At 42.2% G+C, this 17,482-nt stretch overlaps 1 protein-coding gene across 2 annotated transcripts in view; it reads left to right on the top strand.

Annotated features, from left to right (window-relative positions):
* LOC138358971 (uncharacterized) overlaps positions 1–17,482 on the top strand; it is a 189,108-nt gene that overhangs the window by 104,832 nt on the left and 66,794 nt on the right. The window contains exon 6 of one of the 2 annotated variants that reach the window (XM_069317464.1): positions 13,077–13,160. The exons of the other annotated variant lie outside the window; for it this stretch is intronic. Within the exon in view, the coding sequence (XP_069173565.1) occupies positions 13,077–13,160 (84 nt within the window). The remainder of the gene's footprint in view (positions 1–13,076; positions 13,161–17,482) is intronic. 2 annotated transcript variants of the gene reach the window in all.

Raw genomic sequence — 17,482 nt, 5'->3', positions numbered from 1 at the left:
GGAAGGACTGGAGTTTTGATGAGATGGAAATTCCGGGCTGTGACGGATTCAGAGATTACATAACAGGAACTATAACAATGGGTGGACCTAAGATAATAGTGACAGTCATTTACAACCCTCCCCTAAATGACAGAAGACCTAGACAGGAGTTTGATAGGAACAACATGGCAACCATTAATATAATAGAGAGAGCAGCTTCAGTTGCCTGCAGGAATGGCTCAAGACTCTTAATCATGGGTGATTTCAACCATGGAAAGATAGACTGGGAGAATGGGGACCCACATGGTGGTGCAGATACGTGGCGAGCTAAACTCTTGGAAGTGGCAACAAGGAATTTTCTGAGCCAGCATGTCAAGGAACCCACAAGAATGAGAGGCAATGATGAACCAGCTAGACTCGACTTAATATTCACCCTGAATGAGTCAGAAATAAGGGAAGTCAAAGTTGAAGCCCCCATAGGAATGAGTGACCACAGTGTACTGACCTTTGAGTACTTGGTGGAGGTAGGGATAACCTATCCAAGGATGGGAGTGGAGGGGAAAAGACTGAATTACCGAAGAGGAAAATATGACGAGATGAGGAACTTCCTAATGGGAATACCATGGGAAACAGAACTTAGAGACAAGAATGTGCAGGTCATGATGGATATTGTCACCCAAAAGTGCCAGGAAGCTGCAGACAGGTTTATCCCCGTCCAAAAGGAAAAAAACGAAAAACAACAGAAAAACCCATGGTTCAACCAGGAATGTAAGGTAGCGAAACAACTGAGTAAAAGAACATGGAGAAACTACAGAAATAACAGAACACCAGAGAGCAGGGAGAGGTACCAGAGGGCCAGAAATGAGTACATCAGAGTGAGGAGGGAAGCAGAGAGACAGTTTGAAAATGACATCGCGAGTAAAGCCAAGACCCAACCAAAGCTGCTCCACAGCCATATCAGGAGGAAAACAGCAGTGAAGGAACAAGTGATGAAGCTGCGGAAAGGGGAGAACAGATACACAGAGAATGACAAGGAGGTGTGTGAAGAACTCAACAAGAGATTCCAGGAGGTCTTCACAATAGAACAAGGAGAAGCCCCTGCACTAAATGAGGAGGCGGCAACCTTGGAAACCTTGGAGGAATTTGACCTCACCAGTGATGAGGTCAAAAGGTGCCTGCTGGAGCTAGATGTGACAAAGGCTGTTGGGCCTGATAGAATCTCACCATGGATACTAAAGGAAGGTGCAGAAGCACTAAGTGTGCCACTCTCTATGGTGTATAACAGGTCACTAGAAACAGGAGACTTACCAGAAAGTTGGAAGACAGCTAACGTGGTCCCAATATACAAAAAGGATGACAGGCAAGAGGCACTGAATTACAGGCCAGTTTCCTTAACTTGTATACCATGCAAGGTGCTAGAGAAGATCGTGAGGAAAAGGCTCGTAGAGCATCTGGAGGGAAATAACTTTGTAACGCACCACCAACATGGGTTCAGAGATGGTAAATCGTGCCTCACAGGTTTAATAGAATTTTATGACCAGGCAACGAAAATTAGGCAGGAAAGAGAAGGGTGGGCCGACTGCATTTTCCTGGATTGCCAAAAAGCCTTCGACACAGTACCCCATAAAAGGCTGTTAAAAAAGTTGGAGCAACAGGCAGGAGTAAAAGGGAAGGTGCTCCAGTGGATAAGGGAGTACTTAAGCAACAGGAAACAGCGAGTAACGGTGAGGGGGAAGACATCAGAGTGGCGAGATGTCACCAGCGGAGTCCCACAGGGCTCAGTACTTGGACCCATCCTGTTTCTAATATATGTGAACGATCTTCCAGAGGGTATAGACTCATTCCTCTCGATGTTTGCTGATGATGCAAAAATTATGAGAAGAATCAAGACGGATGAAGATAGACAGAGACTACAGGATGACCTGGATAAACTGGAGGAATGGTCTAGAAAATGGCTGCTGAAGTTCAACTCTGGAAAGTGTAAGGTGATGAAATTAGGCGAAGGGAGCAGGAGGCTGAACACAAGGTATCATCTGGGAGGGGAAATCCTGCAAGAATCAAATAGAGAGAAGGATCTGGGGGTTGATATCACACCGAACCTGTCCCCAGAGGCCCACATCAAAAGAATATCATCAGCGGCATATGCTAGACTGGCCAACATAAGAACTGCCTTCAGAAACTTGTGTAAGGAATCTTTCAGAACCTTGTATACCACTTATGTAAGACCAATCCTGGAGTATGCAGCTCCAGCCTGGAGTCCATACCTAGTTAAACACAAGACAAAGTTAGAGAAGATTCAGCGGTATGCCACCAGGCTCGTCCCGGAACTGAGAGGATTGAGCTACGAGGAAAGGCTAAAGGAGCTGAACCTCACATCCCTGGAAAACAGAAGAGTAAGGGGAGACATGATAACCACCTACAAAATTCTCAGGGGAATTGACAGGGTGGACAAAGACAAACTCTTCAGCACGGGTGGGACACGAACAAGGGGACACAGGTGGAAACTTAGTACCCAGATGAGCCACAGAGACGTTAGAAAGAATTTTTTCAGTGTCAGAGTAGTTAATAAATGGAATGCACTAGGAAGTGATGTGGTGGAGGCTGACTCCATACACAGTTTCAAATGTAGGTATGATAGAGCCCAGTAGGCTCAGGAATCTGTACACCAGTTGATTGACAGTTGAGAGGCGGGACCAAAGAGCCAAAGCTCAACCCCCGCAAGCACAATTAGGTGAGTACAATTAGGTGAGTACGTAAGCCTGGGGCTTAGTCTACCAACGAGACGTGTTAACTTGTCGAAAGCACGGGATATTCTGAAGACTGAGGTCGTGGCGGCCCCAGACATCAAGTAGTATGGTGGGTGGAGTGCAGTTGCAGCTGGACCCCGCAGCCAATCAGCGATGAGCAGGCGACAAGACAGGTAGTTTGGCGGTTTGAGGTGGAGCAGGTGTTCCTGGCTGCATACGTTTTGCTCTCTGGCAAACCTTGGAGATGTTGTTGTCGTTGTTGGATATTTCTTCCATAGTAGTTTTATATATTTGTAGCGACGTATTTTTGGAGGGAAGAGCAGGCTCAATCTCTTGAAGGAGATTATCGTCACAACTCTCCCCCGAAGCCTGCGGTTCTGGAAGAAGTACGTCGTTATGTGGTGGAGTAATGGATGGAGTCGCTTCTTCTTCATAAACTCTGGAGAGGGCATCGGCTATGGTGTTGTCAGAACCCTTGATATAGCGGATCTCCAGGTTGAAATCTTGTAAATACAAAGCCCATCGTAGAAGACGCTGGTTAGTGAATTAGGCTTGATGTAGGAAGCGGAGAGGGTTGTGGTCTGAGAAGATGGTTGTAGACCTGGCGCCTTGTAGGTACGGAGCGAAGTGTTGGAGGTTCAGGACGATGGATAGTAGCTCCTTTTCAATAGTGCTGTAGTTCCTCTGGTGTGGTTTCAATTTGTAGCTGTAGTAGCTGACAGGTAGAACCTCCTCGCCTCGTTGTTGTATCAGGACACCACCAACGCCGGTACCACTGGCGTCGACATGAAGGACGAAAGGCTTGGTGATATCTGGTGAGGCGAGAATGGGATTAGAACAGAGGAGGAATTTGAGTTGTTCGAAAGCAACGGTTTGCTGCATGGTCCAATTATACCGTTGCTTGGGACTGGTTAATAGAATTAGAGGTGTGGCGACTGTACTGAAATTCCTCACAAACCTACGGTAGTAGGAGGCAAGACCAAGGAAGCGCAGGAGCTGCTTCCTGGTGGTAGGCTGTGGATACTGTTGGATGGCTTGAGTGTGTGAGTCTAACGGAGCTAGGCTGCCACTCCCAATAACATGACCCAGATAACGCACTTTACCTTTCGCGAAGGTGGACTTGCCCAGGTTGATGGTGAGGCCGGCTGTCAGGAGCTTGGAGAACAGACGTCGCAGCTGGAGCAGATGTTCACTCCAGGTGTTGGAGGCTACGACGATATCGTCCAGGTAGGCGTATGTGTTATCCAAGCCCTGGATGACACGGTTAACAGCTCTCTGAAAGGTGGCCGGGGCATTACATAGTCCGAAAGGAAGGCGTTCATATCTGAAAAGTCCAAAAGGAGTGATGAAGGCAGATATCTCTTTAGCGTGCTCCGTTAGACACACTTGATAGTACCCCTTAAGCAAGTCCACTTGGGACAAGTACTGGGCACTACCAATGGCGTCAAGGATGTCATCTATCCTAGGCAAGGGGTAAGCATCCTTAACAGTTACTTGATTGAGTTTTCGATAGTCAGTACATAACCGCACCTTACCTTGGGGTTTGGGCACCAAGATACAGGGTGAGGCCCAGGGGGACTCACAAGGTGTAGCCAGTCCATGATCCAAGAGGTATTGCACCTCAGCACGCATGACTTCCTTCTTGCTCGGGCTGATTCGGTAGAAGGGTTGACGAATCGGCCGGGTGTCGGGGAGCAGTTGGATGTCGTGCTGGGTAACATTACACTCTTGGGGGTCATCTCGGAACAACTCCTGATGTTCTCTGAAGATCTTGACAAGAGGTGCACTAGGATTATCCTGAAAGTATTTGGGAAGATCATTAAGGATTTCGGAATTAGAAAGCGCTGACTCCTTGTCAGTGCTTTCGGGAGGAGAAGCTGGGAAGGTCTCACTGTGGATGTAGGGTTCTGTGAAGGTGGAATAATTAATTAGGACAGTGGGAGGAGTACCATTATATTGCTTCAGGAGGTTGACGTGGCACAGCTGGGTCTTCCGCCGCCTATCTGGAGTCTCTATAACGTAGTTGTTGTTATTTCTGCACTCTTTGACGCGGTAGGGTCCTGAAAACCTGTTTTGTAAAGGTGAACCTAGGATAGGGAAGTATGCTAGGACGAAGTCTCCCGGCTTGAATTTTCTTACTTTGCTGGTCTGGTCGTAATGAGTCTTCATCCTCTCCTGGGCTTTCAATAGATTATCATGGGCAAAGCGGTGGACTCTCTCTAGAATGTGTTGAAGGTTTTGAAGAAACTGGGGCACATTCTGATGCTCACTGAAGGTGGCATCTCGGAGAGAGTCTTTGAAAGCCTTAAGGGGAGTACGGCACTTACGGCCGTAGAGCATCTCATAAGGAGATACTCCTAGGTACTTATTGGGAAGACTTCTGTAAATATACATTATAAGGTCGATTTGCTTATCCCAATCCTTAGAGGTTTCACTACAAAACTTTTTCAAGAGTGCTTTGATAGTCTGATGACTACGTTCAAGAGAACCCTGTGAAGCAGGATGATAGGGGCTGGACAATACCTGTTTGATGTTGAACTCCTCCAGTGTCCTTTTGAAGAGATCACTGGTGAAGTTGGTACCACAGTCGCTCTGAATCTCCCTGGGAAATCCGTATTGAGTGTAGATCTTCAATAGATGTTTTACAACCGTAGCAGCCGTGATGTTCTTCACTGGAACTGCTATGGGAAATCTGGTGGTAGGACACAGGATGGTTAAGATATAGGCGTTACCTGAACTGGTCCGAGGTAAAGGACCAACACAGTCTATTATGAGTCTGTGGGAAGGTTCCGCAGGCACCTGTATGGGAATCAGTGGCGCTCTGGGAATGGAGATGTTCGGTTTGCCTGCCATCTGACATGTATGACACTGTTTTACGTACTGTTTGACGCTATTTACCATACCTGGCCAGTAGTAGTCTTGACGAATTCCATGGTAAGTCTTGTCGAATCCGTAGTGGGAGAGTGCTCCGTGGGCCAGATGTAGAATAGTGGGCCGCAGGCTGGCAGGAATCACAAGTTGTTCTATGTTGGCCCAATCGTCCTCCTCCTTCAGTTTACTGGGTCTATATCTGCGGTAGAGCAAGTCGTTCTCTAGGAAGAACCCAGGAATACTGTCGGGTTGAGTCTCAGCCTGGAAAAACAATGGTGTTAAAGTAAGATCTTCCCTCTGCAACTTACGGAACTCCAACTTGGTCAGATTCGGGGGTAGTTTCTGAGGGTCTTGAGGGACAGCGGTAGCAGTAGAGTCAGCTGGCTGTGGACGTGCGGCTTGTGCACGGGTGGTCACGAGAACCGGAGGAGAAACTTCATCACTCTCTTGTACCTCTGCTGGAACATACGCTAGAATAGGGTTTATTGGCACAGAGTTACACACCTGGGGTTTGTCCATGACGTTCAGGTTGGTCTGTTGCAGGTCTTCTGCAAAGTCGTTGCCTAGGAGAAGTTGCACTCCAGGCATGGGAAAAGGCTTTTCCCTGACGGCGACTTGGACTTCTCCGTTCACGTAGGGACAATCCAGGTGGACTCTGGCGAGAGGGTATGGAGTGGTAGCAGTGAGGTCAGTGATGAAGACAGTTTATCCGGTGTAGACGATGTTGGGCACAGCCGACTTCAAGATGATCGATTGAAGAGCCGCTGTGTCCCTCAAGATCTTCAATTTGAAACGTCCCTCCGGATTTGAACCGTTGGCAGAGACAGTTCCAGTATACAGGTGGTTACTGAAAAGAGAAAGATCATTAACATTAACACCAACATTCATCACAGGCTTACCGGACTTAGGAGGAGTTGGTTTGGGTTTCTGTGGGTCAGTGGTTCCCTTGTATTGAGACTTACCACACTTGTCTATGGTATGTCCATAGAGTCTACAATACTTGCAGTACAATTGCGAGCCAGCTTCATCGGTGCTCACTTTCTCGTAACTGTACCACGACTTCTTACTGGAGGATGGTTCTGGTGTCAGCCGGTGGATGAGGCTGTAAGTGTCAGCCGACTTAGCACACTTCAGGTAGTCGGTTTCTTCTTTATCTGCTAAGTAGAGACGGACAGGAGGCGGCACACGTCTCAAGAATTCTTCAACTAGCATCAGGTTGACGAGTTCTGTAAAAGTAGAGACATGTGCTGCTTCCAGCCATTTCATGAAATATCTCCGTTTTGTGTTAGCAAACTCGAGGAAGGTAGTGGTACTTGCCTTCAGGTGGTCACGGAATTTCCTCCTATAACTTTCTGTAGAGAGGAGGTAGGCGTCCAACACTGCTTGTTTCAGAGTCTGGTAGTCATTCTCAGACGCCAGAGTACTGAGTGTGACTGCAGCTCTACCTGTAAGATGGACTCTGAGAAGTGTGGCCCATTGGTCGACAGGCCAACTGAGTTGATTAGCAAGGGTTTCAAAGGTGGTGAAAAACACATCAACTTCTGCTTCTACAAAGGATGGCATTAACTTACTTGCATGTGATATATTAAAACTGACGGGAAGATTGGCAGTAGCTTGCTGGCGTTGAGCGAGGTGTGAAGTTTCCAACGTGTATTCTCGTTGACGACACTCTAGAGCCAGAGTCGCTTGTTGCTTGTCATGTTCACGTTGCATCTCCAACTCGCGTTGTTTTGTTTCAAGCTGTATCCGTTCACGTTCACGGAGTAACGCAATCTCACGTTCTTGTTCTTCTCTTCGTATGGCAGCTGCTTCCCTTTGTTGTTCGAGGGCTTCCCTTTGCTGTTCGCGGGCTTCCCTTTGCTGCTCGCGGGCTTCCCTTTGCTGCTCACGTTCAATCTTGGCCAGCTCCAATTTGAGTTTCGTCGTTGCCAAATCAGTTTTATCTGCAATATAGTAAGTTTCATGAGTTTCAGAGTCTATCTTACCTTGCTCTAAATAATGATCCAGCAACAGGTTGTGTATGTCATTTTTGTTGGCTTGGTAGGGAACTTCTAGTTGGTACTCATGTGCAAGAGTTTGTAATTCAGTCCTCTTGGCACGACTTAAAGTCCCTATTTCACCTGCGGGATCTGCACGGAAAGCTTGGAGACGAAACATGGTGAAATTAGCAAATAAAGGTACAACGAATATTCAGTTATAGTGAATGTCAGAAACAGGACAACGTGGCAACTGATACCTATCCTGTGGGATCTTTAACAATTAAAGTTAAGTACAAGGTGTTAAATGATTAATTTAAATCAAGGGCGCAGGAAATCTTGTACCTGGTACTCATGTAAGAGGATAAGGGCAAGAAAATCCTACTAACAAATGAAACAGAGTTTCGAAAACAAATGAAACAGTTAATTGCCTCAAAAGTAAAATTGGTAGTCCAAGGATGTAGGCATACCTTGCCGAGTCTCTATAGGACATAAAGCAAGTTTTTCCTACTTAAATTAATATGATACTTACAGAATTAGCGAACTTTTGTGCTCTGAAAAAGTAAGCTAATTCCCTACCGTTGTATGTATCATCATCTCTGACTGACGTGTAGGGGTGCGAGGTGTCAACTGGTGACGAGAACTGCTGCTGAGGTCCCAATTCAGCAACTAAAGTTCGAGCTAGAGGAACTGTGGCCCTCTTTGTCCTCCTACAGTCAGATTGCAGAAGATTGGGTGCACTTGACCCGGGGCAGACCACAGTACCAGGGTACCAATATGATGATCTGTCAAAAATGAGAAATATCCAAGGGACAAAGATGGTAAACACGAGTAATAACACGGAGGGAGAGATGACCAATTAAGAGTATGACTGCGGCCTACAGTCACCACGTAATCCAAAGTTGTCTCACCTTCACCATATGCTACTCTCGTAATGCACAATACACCGCACCATATAAAAAATGAAATTGAATATGAAAAATAGTAAAAGCTACGTTAACAAAGTTAAATACGCTTACCATTAATTACCACTTGGCACCAGTACCTGAGTGAAGCTCCTAGGACAGGCCCCCATATAATATGTGACGGTAACGCGTTGGTGTTCGGCTGTTCAAAGCTAGGGGTATGGCCTCGTCACATAGAAACAAAAAAAATAGAAAATCTGGAACTTTGTCTGTGGTAAGGTAAGGAGAAGACACACAAAACACAAGTAAATTTTAACAATGAAATTTTAATTACGTTAAAGAAAGCAAAACATGAATAAAATGGACATACATATTCGTATAATAAAATCAATCAAAGTAATAAGAATAATCAAATGGCAAAATGAAAAGTTACGTTAAGACAAGTGAGCAAATAACAAGTTTATGGCAAACAAAGTAAATAGGTGCCGGAATATTGGCTTCAAGCTATCACTTCTCTTATTACATGTAAGCCTGGGGCTTAGTCTACCAACGAGACGTGTTAACTTGTCGAAAGCACAGGATATTCTGAAGACTGAGGTCGTGGCGGCCCCAGACATCAAGTTGTATGGTGGGTGGAGTGCAGTTGCAGCTGGACCCCGCAGCCAATCAGCGATGAGCAGGCGACAAGACAGGTAGTTTGGCGGTTTGAGGTGGAGCAGGTGTTCCTGGCTGCATACGTTTTGTTCTCTGGCAAACCTTGGAGATGTTGTTGTCGTTGTTGGATATTTCTTCCATAGTAGTTTTATATATTTGTAGCGACGTATTTTTGGAGGGAAGAGCAGGCTCAATCTCTTGAAGGAGATTATCGTCACAATATATATATATATATATATATATATATATATATATATATATATATATATATATATATATATATATATATATATATATATATAGCACAGGAGGATGGCACTCGAGGCACAATGAAGTTAACGACATCATCAAGAGGAGCCTCACCACAGCTGCCATCTGCGAGGCACTACACATCAAGAAGTCGTCACCAGTAATCAACAGCCAATTAATGCACAACTATATTCTTGGGTGGCTTAATCTTTATCAATCATCAATCAATCAAATTCTTTTCACTTGAGAATGAACCATGGAGGTTCGAAACGTTGTGCAAATTGTATAAATAAGTGTTATACATTCTATAGTAATTCACTTTTTTCTTCACCTTGAAATTGCGAAAAGGAGTTTTGGAGAACTCCTCTTTCAGCTAAGCCCTGATGCTAAGAAAATAGTTACAGGGATAGAAGCCCTAAACCAGAAAATAGTAAATACAGAATATTCGGTCATATTCAATGAGACATGTTTAAAAGAAAACCTGCTGCCAGTATACACCAATATATATATATATATTATTAAATATGACCGAAAAAGTAAGATTAATAATTCTAACACGAATTTTCTCAATCTTTCGTACATTTCTTTTCACTGTTGGTGGTAATTCAAAAATCAATTCTCCAAAATTCATTTTTATTTCTGGTCTGACGCGACACTTGAGCGCGTTTCGTAAAACTTATTACATTTTCAAAGACTTTAGTTTACACATACACAACTGAATAGAACTTACATATCTCCGATTTGTTTATATCTACATTTGAGTGAGGTGGATAGGGTGAGGTGGTATTAATAGGGTATTAAATTCATCAACACAAGACAGAACACGAAACAATGGGTATTGAATAGAAGTGATTGTAGAAAGCCTTTTGGTCCATATTTCTTGATGCTTCTATATTGGAGCGGTCTTGAGGTGGGTAGAATATAGTTGTGCATTAATTGGCTGTTAATTGCTGGTGTTGACTTCTTAATGTGTAGTGCCTCGCAAACGTCAAGCCGCCTGCTATCGCTGTATCTATCGATGATTTCTGTGTTGTTTACTAGGATTTCTCTGGCGATGGTTTGGTTGTGGGAAGAGATTATATGTTCCTTAATGGAGCCCTGTTGCTTATGCATCGTTAAACGCCTTGAAAGAGATGTTGTTGTCTTGCCTATATACTGGGTTTTTTGGAGCTTACAGTCCCCAAGAGGGCATTTGAAGGCATAGACGACGTTGGTCTCTTTTAAAGCGTTCTGCTTTGTGTCTGGAGAGTTTCTCATGAGTAGGCTGGCCGTTTTTCTGGTTTTATAGTAAATCGTCAGTTGTATCCTCTGATTTTTGTCTGTAGGGATAATGTTTCTATTAACAATATTTTTCAGGACCCTTTCCTCCGTTTTATGAGCTGTGGAAAAGAAGTTCCTGTAAAATAGGCTAATAGGGGGTATAGGTGTTGTGTTAGTTGTCTCTTCAGAGGTTGCATGGCGTTTCACTTTCCTTCTTATGATGTCTTCGACGAAACCATTGGAGAAGCCGTTGTTGACTAGGACCTGCCTTACTCTACAGAGTTCTTCGTCGACTTGCTTCCATTCTGAGCTGTGGCTGAGAGCACGGTCGACATATGCGTTAACAACACTCCTCTTGTACCTGTCTGGGCAGTCGCTGTTGGCATTTAGGCACATTCCTATGTTCGTTTCCTTAGTGTAGACTGCAGTGTGGAAACCTCCGCTCTTTTCCATGACTGTTACATCTAGAAAGGGCAGCTTCCCATCCTTTTCCATCTCGTAAGTGAAACGCAGCACGGAACTCTGCTCAAATGCCTCCTTCAGCTCCTGCAGATGTCTGACATCAGGTACCTGTGTAAAAATGTCGTCAACATACCTGCAGTATATGGCCGGTTTCAAGTTCATGTCGACTAAGACTTTTTGCTCGATGGTACCCATGTAGAAGTTTGCAAACAGGACACCTAGGGGAGAACCCATGGCGACCCCATCTACTTGCTTATACATGTGCCCATCCGGGCTCAAGAAGGGTGCCTCTTAAGTACAAGCTTGGAGTAGTTTCCTTAGAATATTTTCTGGTATGTCAAGAGGAGTACAGGCTGGATCACGATACACTCTGTCGGCTATCATCCCGATTGTCTCGCCCACAGGTAAGTTGGTGAACAGTGATTCTACGTCCAACGAGGCTCTTACCCCTGTGGCCCGTGTGCCCCGCAGTAAGTCAACAAATTCCTTTGGAGACTTCAGGCTGAAGGCGCAAGGGACATAAGGAGTCAGCAGGCCGTTGAGTCGCTTCGCCAGTCTGTATGTGGGTGTGGGTATCTGGCTAATGATTGGCCGAAGTGGGTTTCCAGGCTTGTGTGTCTTGACATTTCCATACGCATATCTAGGTTTATATTCCCCAATGGTCTTTGGCAGGTGGAGTCCTGATTTCTTGGCGTTCACAGTTTCGATCAGTTTGTTGACCTTTGCTTTCAATTCGGCTGTAGTGTCCTTCGTTACCCTTTGGAATTTAGTTTGGTCAGAGAGTATGAGGTTCATTTTCGCCAGATATTCGAAAAATATCTAGATAGACTAGAAATAAAAATGAATTTTGGAGAATTGATTTTTGAATTACCACCAACAGTGAAAAGAAATGTACGAAAGATTGAGAAAATTCGCGTTAGAATTATTAATCTTACTTTTTCGGTCATATTTAATAATATATGTCTACAGGAAAGACTGCTACCAAAATATACTAATATATATATATATATATATATATATATATATATATATATATATATATATATATATATATATATATATATATATATATATATATATATATATACACACAACTTTAGAACACTTTCCCACCAGGTGACGCGAACCCTAGCCAGCACAGAAGCTGGCTAGGGTTCCTGGCTATCCCATATTAACAGGGACTTGATGAAAAACGTACGTGACCCCTCACTTGCTCAAGTTGCCCTTGGGAGGTGGTAATCTTTGGGGTGTTTAAGTACCCTGAAATTACCATCTCTTTTTAAGGGAATGAGGGTGGTGCAGTGAGTTAAAGGCGTACCTGTTATGCCAGTTGCTGGAAAGCTTCTGTGCTGGCTAGGGTTCAAGTCTCCTGGTGGGAAAGTGTTCTAAAGTTGTATAACTTCACTTGCGTGTTTAGGCAAGTTGTGCATCAAATATATATATATATATATATATATATATATATATATATATATATATATATATATATATATATATATATATATATATATATATATATATATATAAAACTCCTGACCCCTTCTGAAGGATTCGAACCATATATTATACAGAAAAAACATTAAGGAATTTTGATTTACATAAAACACACCTGTAGATCAGAGAAATTACTTATATATATTTTTTTGGTAAAGGTAAACATGTGATGACTAAGAGAAGACTTAAAATTTTCAGAATGCACTCAACATTTTTTTATATAACATACCTGAAAATCAGACTCCCAACCCACCAATCAGAAAGTAGTAGGAGGTGATTATGTTTCAGTCCGTCCTGGATCATTATCATGTCGACTGAATAATACTTTAGGAGAGACTGAAACGCCCTCGCTTGCTCTGCATTGACATATATGGATGGGTAATACCATTTTAAATATTACTATTATTTTGTAATGTCATTTTAGTTCACTTTTATGAAAAATAAATTAATATTTATAATGTCTTTGTTCACATTGGCAGCGGGATGGCAATACAGGCTCAGCTAGCAGCTCACTTAGCTGTGGAGTGCTCAGAGTATGGGTTGACTATGCCTTCGGTTTTTCTGTAAGTTCCTCTTTATAATGTTTACTTGTATTATGATATGTAACTATGCGTGTTTAATACTCTATTTGATAGGGTACTTGAATCAGAGGAAGGACTTTACTAAATGAAGGAAGAATATGCTAGTATTGGAAAGATGAGATAACTGAAGAACTGTTATTATAATGTTTTATATGAAGAAGTTGAAAGGATGAAGGAAATTTGTTTTTGAAAAGAGGACCCATACACATGTAGGCAAACAGGTTAGTGAACTTAAATAAAAATGTATTTAAAATTATTTTCATTAAAGAATGATGGAAAGTATCGAGTACATAAATAGTTTTGGTTTAACTGGAAAGTAAACGTTTAAAACAAACAACTTACAAGCCGAACTGAACTAGAATTTGCTTTAAAATATGTAAGAGACGTGATATTAAGAACAAAATATAATCTCTGTAAAAAATCCGTAATCTCGTAGAATGTCACGAAACAGAAGACACAGATCTGCTTAAAGACATGATTATTAACAAAATTAAATGGCCCGCTGAAGAAGTTCTTCCAAATAAGCCAGTCGTTAAGTTCACCTTTTCAGTCGTAAAATTCAGCCGTTCTCCTGAAACATCTTTCATTGAACATCTGAAGATATAAAATTCTTAATATTATTTGTATTCTTGATATATTGGGCTGAGCGGATGTGTTATGGATAAGTGGTGATTGATTGATTGATTGATTTAATTATTGATTGAACGATTTACTGATTGAATGAACGATTTACTGATTGATTAAAAAGCTTCAAAAGTATGAATGCAACTAAATATTTTTATAGCAACTTGCAATGAACTATTTGCTAATTGATTCAGATTTTTAATCAAACCTCTTCAACACTGTGTTGGGTTTGAAACGACTGGAAAAGTTTTTAAATTATGTTAACCCATCATCGCAGAATAGTTCCCAAAGACAACAATATGCAAAGATATAGAACGAAGTATAGTGTGTTAACATAGCAATGTACATTGATATATATTCCATCTTCATATAGGGTATTTATAATCTAAACATTTTATAACTCACTATTAATGGAAATTTCATATCCTCTAAGGACAAAAATTCATAAACATAAACATAATTTACCTTCAAATTGTTGTTGTTGTTTAAAATTCGCTACCTGGAACAAAAAATTCTAAGTAGCATGGGCTATGGTGAGCCCGCAGTGGACTTGACTCTCAAGACGTAACAACTTGTAAAATTGTAAATGAATATTAAATAATGCTTGTAGTTAGTGTTCTGAGTGGTTCAATAGTAGTATTGTTGACGCCTATGTCAACCGTTCTTTTGCACACACCTTTCCATTTGAACGCAAATTGATTGGGAACTCAGTAAAGTTAGGCAGGTTTGTGTCAATGACTAGTACTATTATGGTTATAGGAAAACTGCCATCAAGAGGAACGCGAATCACCATGTTGGCACCGATGTGTAGGAAAAACTGTAGGTCACCACTCAAAAATTTACTACAGCAGCTTTTCAACGGCTTATAAGACAAAGGAAAGAGTCCAGAAAAACATACTTGAAATATACGTGATACCTAGTAACAGAAGACTGAGCTCAGCTAATGCATGAATAGTAAGAAGACCGTTCACTTACTCATGAAGAACCCTGCCGACACCAAACGGAATGCCTTGACATAAATGACTGTTGTCTATAAATTTCCATGTCCACTTAAGGAACTTTCAGCCATAATGATCTCAATACATCGAGAGTACATAAACATATTTGGCACAGCACGTGTGAATTCACAAACAACGAGACTATAAAAAAAATTCTGCCCTACTAAACACAATCAGACAATCACCAGACACAAATTGATAAGCTGTCCTGGAGATGGGGAAAGTGTTCTGGTGCAGGTAGCTTTATTCTCCAACAGGTTGTCTGCGGAAATTAAATTCTTGAAAATATGTCGCATTGCTTAAGTGCCTTAGTTGTTGCCTCCCATCCAATGGGGGATTCTGTTTGCCTGGATAGATACTGTGCCTGAGTATACCAGATGCATCTTAAAGAATTCGGAGCTCCCGACAACATCTGACATATTCCTCTCCTGGCAATGCTCGTGCTATCTCCCTGACAAATATCTTGACTTTCTGCATAATTTTCTGTCATTTTACATGATATGATGTATGAGGGAAATTGCCAATCTGGAGAAGGGAGTATGACCAGGCCTTCATATAGATAGTCGGCTGATGTGTGGATTGTTACGTATTCCTATTTAAGGAATACTCACATTAATGTACAAAGTATAAAATTTATTATGTTTATCTGTTGCATGAAGGCATGTATATATATTTTTATAATTGTCCTATATTTTGGCAATATAGAGGAGTATAGTGCGCAATGTAGTCACAGGTACAGGACGTGTGAGAGTCTGGTCAACTTCCTGATAGATATACAGGAAAGCTTGTACTTGTGTAGTTGCCAGTTCTTTCCTCTTTATTATTCTATATAAATATATTTGTTTTATATAAAATATATATTACCTCTGTTTCTTCATGTCAACATTACCATTCATATTTAAGTTATTCTTATATTTGTATTAGCACGAATACGTTGCTCAGTTAAGTAAATTAAAATTAAAAAATGTTTTCACTTGTCATGTTTGTGGGAGGGGAGTTGCGGCTCAGACGCCAGTTCTGAGTTAGTATCTGGGAGCCATCATATGAGTCAACTGATCCCATAAGTTTGTCTGTTTTAGTTTTTCTGTGTTTCGTCTTAGTAGTTCATTTTATCTGGTGAGCATTCTTTATTATATTATAATACCTTAGTAGGCCATCTGATTAACTGTTATACCTGAATGATAATATTATTTTGATATATATATAATTTATATTATACAAATAGTTTATATACCTGTTTTATTTTTATAACCTGTAAGAACCATTTATGTATGGGACGTACTTATGAGGCACTCTGGTTGAACATTAAGAGGCAGGGACTATTTTTGAATACCCCTAGACCAACCCATTACTTACCCCTGTAGTTTAACGAGCAGAGTGGACGAGACGTAACATGGATGAGGTATGAACTGCTAATTATCGTGGGATTAATGCTTCAAGTTAGCCAACTGGAAGTGTTTAAAGCAATGGTGGGTTGTAGTGGGGCGAGAGGGAGTTACCAAGTGAAGGTTCGGTGGAAAATGAATGGATAATACACGTGAGAGAATGGCGATCATTCAGCTAGACTTGGACCCCATGACTGCAGTGCTGTATAGTATTGTGTAGTGTGCATCGGGTTATTATGCTTACATCAGAACACAAGAGACCTTTGTTGAGTGTCTGTGGATCGGTGACCGCATTTGTAGTTCAGATGCATTTTTTGTGGTGATATATAATGTCCTCTAGCAGATTGCAGTTTATACATCTCGCCTGTATAATCATACGTGGACCTCACCGCCATATTGGATAGAGCTAGGGTGTATCATGTAGTAGGAAACGTCATATCTGGGCCTTACTTCCCAACCGTCATGATAACTAATTTTCTCGCCACTCTCAGTGATGTTAGAAGATCCCATAGTTTACCCAATCATGACGATGTTCGTCCTTTGGAGTCGAAAATGACCAGGACTTTAAAATATGGGTTGAAGTCATGACTTGCGCTCGACCTAGATTAAAGTGAGGGAGAGTTGTGTAAATCGTCAGCGTCCCTTTCTCGTCCCGGCCTATTTGGGCCCAGCAGGAACAAATCGAGACGCAGGAGATATGTTAGGATGTAGTGGATAGGCAGCAGTGTTCTACATGCCTCACTGCGCCCTAGTTACGCTCTACAACACTTTGTTCGGTCCGTCTTTCTGTCCGTTGAACCATTCTGGTGGTTTCCTCTTTGCTGTGCGCTGGGTCAAGTCATTGCATGCGTAGGTAGACATGCCTTAACTCCCCGAGGGTCTCAAACCTTCATTTACACTCTTCTGGTTTTGCTTGCCAATAGAAGCGGTTTACTGGGATGTGGCCACTGTTGCATGCAAACAGCTACTGAGAGCCACAGGTGAGAGTTGAGTGCAGGTAATCATAGGCGAGTGATGATTGAAGCTGCATTCCGGTTGCTGTTCTGTATGTATGCTTCTTCATGACGAGATACAAGGCGTGATTTTGGATAACTCGCCTTTAGCTACGTCGCCTAATTCTCGGTGAGGCTACCCATTATTTAGGACGTGGTACTCAATCCAGAGCTCCGGAGTTCTGTCACACCTAAAGCCAAAGTACTAATTCTAGGGTAACTCCATTGAACTGCTCAATTCGTGTGTTGGTTGAGAAGTAGCAGAGACAGCATTGGTCCCATTTATCAAGAAGTAAATGAAGCAC

This window comes from Procambarus clarkii, chromosome 88, assembly GCF_040958095.1.
Source record: "Procambarus clarkii isolate CNS0578487 chromosome 88, FALCON_Pclarkii_2.0, whole genome shotgun sequence".
Classification (NCBI taxonomy): Eukaryota; Metazoa; Arthropoda; class Malacostraca; order Decapoda; family Cambaridae; genus Procambarus; species Procambarus clarkii.
The sequence above is the reverse complement of the archived record's forward strand: the minus strand, read 5'-3'. Positions and strand labels throughout refer to the sequence as shown.